Raw genomic sequence first — 11862 nt, 5'->3', positions numbered from 1 at the left:
TATGAGTTTGTTGTCATGCCATTTGGATTAACCAATGCTCCAGCTGTATTTATGGACTTAATGAACCGCATCATCAAACATACCTTGATAATTTTGTGGTTGTCTTCATTGATGATATTCTGGTATATTCTGGGAGTAATGAGGAACATGAGGAGCATTTGAGGAAAGTGTTAGACACATAGATTAAAACCAAGGTGTATGCCAAGTTGTCAAAATGTCAGTTCTGGCTTAGAGAAATATTATTTTTGTGTCATATTATCTCTGATAAAGGTGTATCTGTTGATCTTGAGAAAATAAAAGCAATTGTAGAATGGCCTAGACCGACCAATGTCCCTGAAGTACGAAGTTTTATGGGTTTAGCTGGATATTATCGAAGATTTGTTCAAGACTTTTCTAAGGTTGCCTTACCCATAACACTCCTAGTTAGAAAGAACACAAAATTTGAGTGGGGTGATGATTGTAAGTTAGCATTTCAAGAACTTAAGAAACGTCTCACCACTGCCCCTCTTCTTACCTTGCCATATGGAACCGAGAGATTTGTTATCTACAGTGATGTATCTAAGCATGGATTATTATGTTTTCTAATGCAGAAAGTGAAGGAAATAATGCCCTTGGTCCAAGTTTGCATTTAATGAATTTAATGCTAAGTCTAATAAATGCGGTTCAGTATTAATTAACAAGTTATAATTCAGTGAGATCAAGTGAACTGAATGCCTAGTTAGAGGCCGCTTAAGTTCAAGTGGAATTAATAATATTAATCCACAACTTACTCTTGACTGAACTCGTAGGGTCACACAAATAGTACGTGAACGGATCAAGTATTTAAGTGAATATATTATTCATTAAGTACTCTATTTATGATCATTCGGAAATGACGGATCTCAGTTCCAATGGGAGCTGAAATCGTCAAAAGGAAAAGTAAAGAATATTCCGGAAATGAAGATATTGCCGAAAACGGAAATATGGTTCATGACGGAAATATAAATATTATCCAAGTCGTAGATGTTTCCGGATACGGAAACATGGATCGTATCGGAAAATATTATTGGAAATAGAAATATTGTCGGAATCGGAAATATTGCCGAAAACGGAAATATTACCGGAATCGAAAATATTGTCGGAAAAGGAAATCATTTCTAGAATCAGAAATATTAACGGAAACGTAAATATTTGTTCGAAACGGAAATATATTCCGAAATAGGAAAACGAATCGGAAGCTCGACAAGCGAGAAGTCGGCAAGCGAGCCGACCCATCGCTCGACAAGCACAAGGCCGAGCGCATATCACTGAACACGAAGCCTAGCGCCAACACCCAGCCATGGGCCTGGAGGGCTGTGGGCCGCGAGCACAACAAGGCGCGAATAGCAGGCCAAGGCAGCAGTAGCCCGCCAAGGCCAAACTGCAGCGCGCTGGGCCTTGAGGCAGTTGAGGCTGTGGTTGGGCCTAGGAAGGCACACGAGCCAGCGTGGCCCATTGTGGCTGCGTTGGTTGCTTCGTCTTGGGCTCCAAGAAAAGTCCGATTACTTAGTTGCCAAGTAACTTTGGCATTAAGTATTAGTTTTCCTAGTCCTATTAGAATTGAATTAATTAAGTGTTTAATTATTGCTGCAATTCTAATTGGTTAAGAATTTCAAACCTAAAGGGATTGGTAATTCTTTTCCTAGTAAGACTCAAATTCCTTATTTCCTACCCTATAAATATGAGGCAAGCCCTCATAAATTATATACATCAAAAACATATTATTTGCATATATTGTGTTCAAGTGAGAGCTTAGTTTTTAGCCTAACCCGAGTGCATAAAACCTTAAGTAATATCCTAGTTGGTTGAACCTAAGGCGGATCCGAACGTGATGTGGACTTTCTACTCAGAGGCGACATTTGGAGCTCTAAAGACTTGTTCTTGTTCGGTTCGGGAGCAACTAGGGAAGGCATGCATCACATTGTATGTAACCTAAATTATGCTAATTGAATATGTGGCAATTAATTTGGATTCCTAGCTTTATGGTTTTTCCGCATGAATTATATTGTTTGTATTATTCATAACCCTAAGTGGTATCACGAGCCTCTAATTAATTCCATAATCAATTATAGTTAACATGGATTAAATTTTATAATTTTGCAATGAATTAAAGGGGTGATTAATTTCGTGATTGTAATTAATTGCAAATTCGTGCGATTATTTGATTATATGTTCGCAGGACTTTCGGCAGTTATGTCAATAATGGTCGAAATATTATGTTTTTATAGTGAATTTCGCATGTAAACGACGTTTTAAAATTTTGACAAAAATCAAAAATTTGATGCTGAACCCAGAATTCCCAAATTCTAAGTCTAACTATGACTTTTCGGAGGTTTTAGTTTTTCGAATGCAAAATTTGTAATTTTTATGATGTTAAATTAAATATTTGCGAATCTTGTATGTAAATCTTAAATCTATGATTGACCTACTGTATATGTTTAACAATTTTAAGGTCTAATTTTGTTAATTATACAACCTAATTAGTAAATATAATTAATTTGTTGAATTTCAAATAATTTAGAATTTGTTTTGTTTTTCATAATTAATTGATAATTTAATTAGGATCCTATGATTAAAAACCACCATAAAATTTGTTAAAATTGAAATATTTTATAATTTTATGACATAGATTTTAATCCCTAAGAAATCAAGTAATCGGAAATTAATTTGAATAATAAATTTTTGATTTTTCGCCTAAATTTAGTGAAATTAATATGGATTATTAATTTGTCGTTAAGTTTAAATATAAAGTTTTGAATTTTATGAATCGTTCACGTCTTGCACGCACGAAGCAATGGAAGCTAAGTACGGGCATGCGACCACGAGCAAGGGAGCTCGTCGCCCATGCGGTACAAGGCAGCGAGCAAGCACGAGCATGCGCGTGCGGGCATGGGCCTGTGCGGTCTGTGCATGTGCGAGTGATCGAGCAAGGCAAAAGGGAAACGCTGCACACGCCCAACAGTGCTGGCGTCGAGGCAGCGTGCGATGGCTTTTGAGCCATGCGCGTCTGCCAGCCTGCGTTGTGCCCAACAAGCGATGGCGACAAGGCATCGATGGATGCTCTCGTTCCATGCGTGCAAACCAAGCAAGCAAGCAGCGGTAGCCGGCGATGGCGTCGAGCCAATGGGCGCTGGCGAGGGCCTGTCTGTGCGATGGCCTCGGCCATGCGTGCAGTGAGCTCTTGCGACGCTGCAAGCCTTGGCAAGGCATGGGCCTTGCCTTGGTCGATTAACTTGTTTCGTTTTGTTTTAATTTTCGGTTGAAAAACGATTTTAATTAAATTTTATTTCGAAATTAAATTTTTTCTCGGAATTTAATTTTAAATAATTTAATTATTATAATTTATTTTATACTAATTATTTTAATAAAATTAAAACCTTGGTCAAATTATAATTAATTAATCAACTGAAAATAATAAAAGGGATTTAAAATTATTTTATTTGAGCTTTAATTTTGATTAAATTTGTAAGTTTCCGGTTGGACTAGGAAATACAATTTTATGTTTAAAATTTGTAAAGCATGTAAATTCTTGGTTTTAGTGGGAGCTTTAAGTCATTAAGCTCTTTATTCCTTTAGTCATTAAACTCTTGATTCTTATGGATGTATAAGAAGTTTAGTGGGAGTACGTAAACCTAAATTGGTCCTATGTGTATAACACATATCTCTCTATTGTAAAATAACATTCAAATGATAATAACTTAGATTTGGAATTAGTTATCAATGTTGGACCAAGGCGGAACTTAGTACATACTGGGTATTAATAACTTTTTACAAATATCTTATAATATTGTCTTGGATTAAGTAATGGCATTTACTAAATCAAACATGAAAGACTCCATCGGAGATATTAGACCCATATGAATAAATCTTAAGTAATAAATGTTTGAACTATGTATAAGAGTTTACTAAGTTAAACATCAAAGAATCCAGATGAGATTTTTCACCTTTATTATATATCAAAAAGTTACATTGATAGAATTCAATTAAGAATTATTCTGCAAAAGATATTATCATGTATGATATAATATGAGGATCGCAAAAAATGTATCGTCTAGCTTTAGGCATGACGAACATATACCAATCTCTGTTGATATACGTAAAGATTAACTATATTGAGATTAAGAAAATCCTATGGTACTTAAAAAGTTACATAGGAATCGTTCTTGATTCAAGGAAATGAAGATATGCTAAATATTGATGCAACACGCATAGACACTGGCAAAGGATCAAGCAAGATCCATTTGGAGCTAACCATTTGCAAGAACGAGCTATATGCATCGTGTTTTCAAATGGAAACATGCATTAAAACCATGAGTTTTTGCGTGAGAAATTGAATATTAATTTCTATGTTCTAAGATACAGCTGGAAAGTCTTCCACATATATGTGAACTGCTTGGATAAGAAAAATCCAAACATATCATCACTAGCAACCTAAACAGTTGAAGTAAAGAACTTATTGCATAAGAAGTAATGAAACATAGTTGTTTATGTTAAAGAGTTCCTCACTAAACTTGAGCAAATCACATGTCTGCTGACTTAATGGTTCTTCATTGAAAAATGCGCAGAACCACTATTGAAGCAAGAAAGACCAGATCACAAAATAAACATACTCAAAAGATCTTATCGTCCTATCTTGAAAGGCATTCGATGAAGAGGATATTAAGATTGGCAAAGCAGGGAAACTAAACCTATGAAACAAGTGAGAATGAAACACTCGTATTGTGGCACTGGAAATCAAACATAGTTTTGAATTCCATTAATTGTTTTAAAGATGGGTTAGAGGCCCATAATTTTAAAACATTCGGGTTGAAGATTTATCACGTATGAAATGTATTTTCATATTCCATTTAATCTTGGTTTAGCATTAAATTATGAGTCCTTTCAATTTGACAATATATTCAAGATAGACTGTCAGGACTAGTCTTGTGACTAAGAAACGTCTACCGAGTGAACTTGAAAACGTGTCATTCCATGGTCAGAAGTTTTCTATAAAGATGGACACATAGAAAACGTTAGATGACTAGAATGCAAGATGACTAGTAATTCTTTTTCTTGAATTATGTAGACATGGCAATGTCGCAATCGTTTGCATGGATACTTACTTGATAAGATTAGAATCGGACAGACCTATGAAACTTTACTGTAAGAGATGAAAATCTTTCATAAGTAAATTTCATTATCCTATTAGACACTAATCCTCAATACCCGAGTTATTTGAGATTATTTGTTTGAGAATTGGTTACTTTGACGTTGTCAACCGTCGCACTGTAAAAGAAGACCATAACGACAACGCTCGGTTTATCACCTATCAAATGAATTCTAACCTCAAGATTACCAGATTGGGATTTTCCACCCACAAATTGGGAAGAGATGCCAAAAGTTGTACAAAGGCCACTCGGAGAGCTAGAAACTGTAAAATGCATGGCCGTGCTCAAAAGAATCATAGGCTATGATTATCTGTTTATTTGACCAGTTGAACTCTGACATCGATAAATACCTCTGAACGTAATAAGGATGACCAGTCTTACCTTATGTTCATGAACAGGAATCGTGTGACAAAGGAATTAGGAAATGCACACTTGTCCCTAAGGACAAGTGGGAGACTGAAGGAAATAATTCCCTTGGTCCAAGTTTGCATTTAATGCATTTAATTCTAAGTCTAATAAATGCATTGCAGTATTAACTAAGCAAGTTAATTATTCAGGGAGATCAAGTGATCTGAATGCCTATCGAGAAGCTGCTTCAGTTCAAGTGGAATTAATGTTATTAATACCACAACTTACTCTTGGCTGAACCCGTACGCTCACACAAATAGTACGTGAACGGATCAAGTATTTAGGTGAAAATTATATTCAAAAAATACTATAACTATGGATATTCGGAAATGACGGATGTTGGTTTCAGTGGGAGCTAAACAAACTGTCAAAAGGAAAAGAAAGAATATTTGTCGGAAAGATATTACCGAAAATGGAAATATTGTTTGTAATGGAAATATAAATATTATCGAAGTCGAAGATATTGCCGGAAACGAAAATATGGTTCGTATCGGAAATATTATCGGAAATAGAAATATTGTCGGAATCGGAAATATTACCAAAAACGGAAATATTATCGGAATCGGAAATATTGTCGAAATCGAAAATATTATCGGAATAGGAAATATTATCGAAAATGTAAAGATTGTTCGAATCGGAAGCTCGACGAGAAACATGCTGTGGACTTTCTACGACGGGACGACGCTTAGCGTTCTAACATGTTCTTTTTCAGTTCTGGAGCATCCAGGGAAGACACACATCACAAAGTGTGTTCACTAAATTATGCTAAATGATTATGTGCATTTAATTTGGATTCTGGCATTTATGGTTTATTCCGCGTGACATTAGATTGTTCTTAACCTAACAGTGGATTGGGGCACTACCAGAAGAGTTGTACCAGACCCCCATGGCAGAGGTTGGTGTTCAAAAAAAAGGAGGTAGGCCAAGAACAAGGCAACCATCAACACATCCAGCAGAGCCTGCACAACTTGCACATACGGCAAAACCAACACCTTCACAACCTGCTGCAACCTTGCTACCTCGTGTTGCACCAAGACCACCACCTAAGCCACTAAAGAAGAAGCATGTAGCAGGCAAAAAGAAGGCCACACCGGCAATAAAAGGCAAAGCAGCATCAACCACCTCCCGTAAGAGAGGAAAGACTGCATATGTTCCTAAGAAGAGGAAAACCACCTCTGTGAATGACATACAAGGCTCACAACCTTCCCACAAGAGTTGCATCTCTCAAAACAACACCCGATTGTTACATCTCTAAAAGTCAACTTTGGTTAGTTGGTAAAAGTCAATATTTGTCTTATTTTGTGTACTTTTGGTTAGTTTGAAACAATCGACTTTGGTTAGACATTTGTTGCCTAAGTTTTTTTTTTGGTGACTTTGTAAGTCAACTTTGGTTACTAAATCAATTTATCAAACTTGGACACAACTTTTCAATTTCATATTGTTCTCGGGGTTTTTATATTGTTCTCGGGTTTTTTATATTGTTCTCGGTTTTTTTATATTGTTGCATAAGTCCAATCAAAATTGGACACAACTTTTTTTATATTGTTCTCGGGTTTTTTTTTATATTGTTGCCTAAGTCCAATCGTCTCCTCATCGGGATTTATAGCAACGTGATTAACACAACATATTTTACGCAAAAATTTCAACCTTTTATTCATCAAACCACAAACGCTTACATAAAGTTTTCAATAAACTAAAACAACTACGAACTTCAAGCTTCATAATCTACGCTTAACCAACAAACTAAAACAACTACGAACTGCAAGCTTCTTAATCCATGCTTAACTAACAGCATTAACGTACATTGCACTAACGACAATTGAAACGATAGCACAAAAACATAGCAGAATTAACATGTGATCATTCCTAATCCCTGCCTTCATACCACCTTCTGTCATCTTCTTCATCTTCTCATGCTCCCCGTGCACCCGGTTATTATCACGTTGAATACAATCAATCCTTGCCTCAAAGAATTTCACTTCACCAATCAATCTCTGTTTCTCAGCAACGAGGACATTAGTCACATCCTTCTGCCATTCCACAATTTCTTCATCCACCCAATCGAACACATCACACCGAGCCTTCTCAGTCGAGAAATCGTAGAATTTGCAGCCCAAGAATTTCCTCCCAGGATTATCATGCATCCATGAAGTTCTTTGAACAACAGGAAAGCCACATCCACATGTCCTAACCTTTCTCTTAGTCACATTCATCCTATATAATAGAATCATCCAAAAATTAAGCTCAAGAACCCTAATTTCAAGATTCCAAAAATTGGAGAAAATTGAGCATATAAATTGGGGCTTTTAGTGTTACCTCGTATGAAAAGGCCCGACAAGAAAAAGGGTTGCGCGAATTTGGAGGGAAGTTTTTTTTTTTAAAAAAAAGAATTTGATTAAACCTGATTTTTTTTAAATAAGGCGGAGGAGCAGCAGAGGCTCGAGGAGAGAGAGTCACATTTTTTTAAAACCTGATTAAGTTAGTTGGGGGAAGTAGGGGGGTGGCGAATTGGAGGGAAGTTTTTTTTTTAAAAAAAAATTGATAAAATAAAGGACACGTGTGTGTCACGTGCCGGTCAATGCTGGGAAACAGTCGTTGACCATCGGAAAATAACAATTGGTCCTTATTCACATCAAAAATACCAATTGGGCCTTGTTTGAAAACTTTTTTTTAAAAGGTCATTTGTCACAATTTTTTGGTTTTAAAAGGTCCTTTATGACAAATTTTTCTATATAATATTAAGGTAATGTTACCCAATTTTTGGTAACTTTTAACATATTTTGATTCATTTTTACATTATGAATGATATAAACATTTTCAAGGGTTAAATGGTTACCTTTATACAGTAATTTTGAATGGATAACTTTTGTCAAAGAGAAAAATGTTACTTCGTATTACTTAAAACGACAACTTTTATGTAAGACCGCTTTACCGAAAAGACCTCTTTGATTGCTTAACTAATTGATCTAATTGTTTAACTAATTGGTTTCATTGCTTAACTAATTGGTTCCATTGCTTAAATAATTAGTTTTATTGTTTAATTAATTGGTTACATTGCATAAGTAATTAGTTCTAGTGTTTAACTAATTAGTTTCAGTGCTTAAATAATTGGTTTCTTTGCTTAACTAATTGGTTTTATTGCTTAACTTATATGACACCAAGACGGTCTTTTGTGTAAGACCGCCTTATATAAAAGTTTGTATACTCAAAAGTATAAAACTTTACATTAAATCGAGGTAACTTTTAAACATTTTGAGTTAACATAAACTCCGTTGTACTATATTTATTGTACACCAACTTTAAATTAGAATTTATTTGTAAGGTTTGAGCAAGGTAAAATAAAAAAATCAGAGAAAATTTAGGATTGAAGTAAAAAGTTAGTCCAAACTAGAGAAAAAAAAGATAAAAACACTCACAAAAAAGCAGAACATATCAAAAAAATTCAGACCAGACAAGACTAGAACGTTTCCGATCAGAATAAAAAAAATCCAAATAAGACCAAATAAAAACCGATCAAAAGATTGAAATTCGACCAGATGAGATTAGGTGAAGAGAACATGGCCAATAATAACTTTTTTTTGTTAATGATGGTTAAGCATAAACACGATTAAGATATTGTTATAGCACAAAATCAATATTGGGCCATCTGCATTCCGCAATCAGTTAAAAAGGTGGACCCAAATGACAAAGATTGGCAGCCTGTTATATAGTGATGATCAATGATTTCAGTACGGGATTACTTCATTAAATCATTACTCATTAGTCATTACGCCGTCAATCGCGCTAATCTTAAATGGTCCTTAAACCACATTATTGGCCCATTATCAGTTCCACCCATTAACAAGCAGCCCATCTTTGTAACCCAAAATCACTCATTTTGAGCCCAATAACTTTGCCCCCCTTCTTCAAACTCCTTTTTTCCCAGAAAAAATTCAGACGAAGCTCCGCCCAGCGTTGCGCTGCGACTCCTTCGTTTCACCGTCTCCGGCAAGGTCTCTTTCACCCTCATACTCGTTTTTAATTTATGTTTTCGAATATGAAAAAAATGGAGCTTATTGTAAAAAAATATTTTCAAGTTCATAATCTTAGTACTCAAATGTTCTAGATTTGTAGGGTTTATGAATTTAATTGATTTCGTAATCTCAATTTAATCGGGTTTCTTTGCTTAATTGTTCTAATATAGATTTCAATTGGTCGTACTCAGTTTTTCCTCCTTTTTTTAGTAATGATTAGTAAGCGTAGAAATTGATTCAGTTGATCTTGTAATGTGTTTGCAATTGCCGATTGATTTGGGAATTGTACACTTTATTTTGGTCGTTTTAGCTGTTGATGGTGTAGGGCCTATGTTTGTTAGTTTTGATCGTTATCGGTGGTGGATAGTGGGTGATGCACATCATGTGTTTGATAAAAGTACTTAGATGAAGGGTAGGTTAATCTGGGATATGGATTTTTGTTTTCTTGTTGTAATTGGATGTCCTCATTTGCATAAGGCTGAAAATGCGGCTTTTTAAGGTGAACAAGAGTAAGCTAGTATATTTACCACAACACATCTCGATTACAACCTAGGAATCATACTACCCAAACAAACCTTCTTGGAAGGACTTGTTGGATGAAAATGCATTTGTTGCTTGTGCTAGGATGGAAGTGCGTTTGTTGCTTGAGCTACAATGGAAGTGATAACATAGAGAGAAAAATTGTTTTGTTCAGTTATGAACTCATGGATTAATGCTTATAACTAGCCTAGTTAGATTCAGAGATTTAACATCACTTGGCTCCATCAAGGCTTTGGGACTAAGGCTTTGTTGTTGTTGTTGTTGTTGTTGGCTCCATCAAGCTGTTTACTTGTTATTCTGGTTGGGAATAAGATAGTGACAGTCTATGCCTACCCATATTGCTTTGAGGACGAGATTCATAGTTTGTTGTTCTTGTTGGTGTTGTGTATTTGGTTTAACGTACATGGTCATGCTTATTTGTTGCACAGTGTTTCCCTCGGCTCTAATATATTTGCGCTGAAAATAATCACAATGTAGTGAATTAGTGATAGTGATGTAGTTATAAAATTTGATCAACATTTATCAGCTAGAAGCTCATTGTTGGTGGAATGGTGATTGAGTTGAGGGAGTCAAACATTTGTGTTAAGTTTATATTATGCTACCTTTGAATTGCCATGTTGCATTTGTTGATTAGGTTATGCACATTACCTTTAGGGGGTGGATTCTCTTATCTTAAGTTATACTACCTCCAATCTGGAATAGTAGTCCTGTTTACTATGTATGTTCAAATGAAGTTGTCCCATCTCCTAACATAATATTTGGCTTTATACTATCTGCAGTACAATCTAGAGAGGCAGAATGGGGAGGAAGGTTGGCATATTAAGAATCAACCCGAAGAAGTTTGGCTCTTTGCAGAAGCCTTGCATGAAGGAAATGATATCATTACTTAATTGCTTAGGTCTCTGCCACAACAATGATGAAAAATGTGTTCGTCAAAAGCAACTTCTGGGCACATGCATGGAAGCTCAGGTACTTTGGGAACTCTTCTCTTGTTAGCTATATTCATGTTAATGCTGATGCAAGATAACAATTGTGCTTTGTCTTACAGGCGGGTAAGAATAAAAAGCCTTGGGGAAGCATCAACTATCACCTGACGAGGCTTAATAGGGGAAGGAAGTAGTATTTTTTTTGACAGAATGGGTTCATTTCCCCTTTACATCCTGATAGATCAGATAATACTTTTGCAGCTTAATTTCAGCACATCATGGAAGATAAATCGATATGCATTATGTAAGCTTTATTGCAGAAAGATTGCCCAAATTTTCTGGTATGCTTTTCTTTTAGTATAACATTCATAAATCCAGATGAGTTATGGACTTATCGGGCAGGACCTCCTTTATTACTTTGATGTGTACCAATTATCATATATTCTGTATCTAGTATGATCACAACGTGCCTATTTCAATAATCCCGATTCTTGTATATTAATGCTCAGCTCATTTGTCACCCCTGTCCCTGAATGCAGTAATGCAATGCACTAGTTCTTGCCTAAACCCCATTTTTGAAACTATAATCAGACCGGGGGACAGTGATGCAGGAATGATGTGTGTATCGTAGAATGGGGATCCGTTGGTCATTTTAAGGGCTAGTTTTAAGGTATTGAGGTTATTCTGTTGAAAAGGGATATTTTTGGAGTATTTGAAGGCGAGACAGAGAGAGAGTAGATTGAAAAATCCATTCTCCAAGAAACATTTCTACTTCCTTGATGGGTCTTCAAGACTATCTGAGACTGTGGA

General features: G+C 35.6%; 1 protein-coding gene across 1 annotated transcript; it reads left to right on the top strand.

Moving 5' to 3' along the window:
- The first annotated feature begins 9407 nt into the window (after nucleotides 1–9407).
- On the top strand, nucleotides 9408–11560 carry LOC110797712 (uncharacterized). The gene is made up of 3 exons (XM_022002816.2): nucleotides 9408–9565; nucleotides 10906–11095; nucleotides 11175–11560. Exons 2-3 carry the CDS (start codon nucleotides 10925–10927, stop codon nucleotides 11244–11246), a joined length of 243 nt encoding a protein of 80 aa, XP_021858508.1. The 5' UTR covers nucleotides 9408–9565; nucleotides 10906–10924; the 3' UTR covers nucleotides 11247–11560.
- The last annotated feature ends 302 nt before the right edge of the window (nucleotides 11561–11862 follow it).

Source organism: Spinacia oleracea, chromosome 6 (assembly GCF_020520425.1).
Source record: "Spinacia oleracea cultivar Varoflay chromosome 6, BTI_SOV_V1, whole genome shotgun sequence".
NCBI classification, from domain to species: domain Eukaryota; kingdom Viridiplantae; phylum Streptophyta; class Magnoliopsida; order Caryophyllales; family Amaranthaceae; genus Spinacia; species Spinacia oleracea.
The sequence above is the reverse complement of the archived record's forward strand: the minus strand, read 5'-3'. Positions and strand labels throughout refer to the sequence as shown.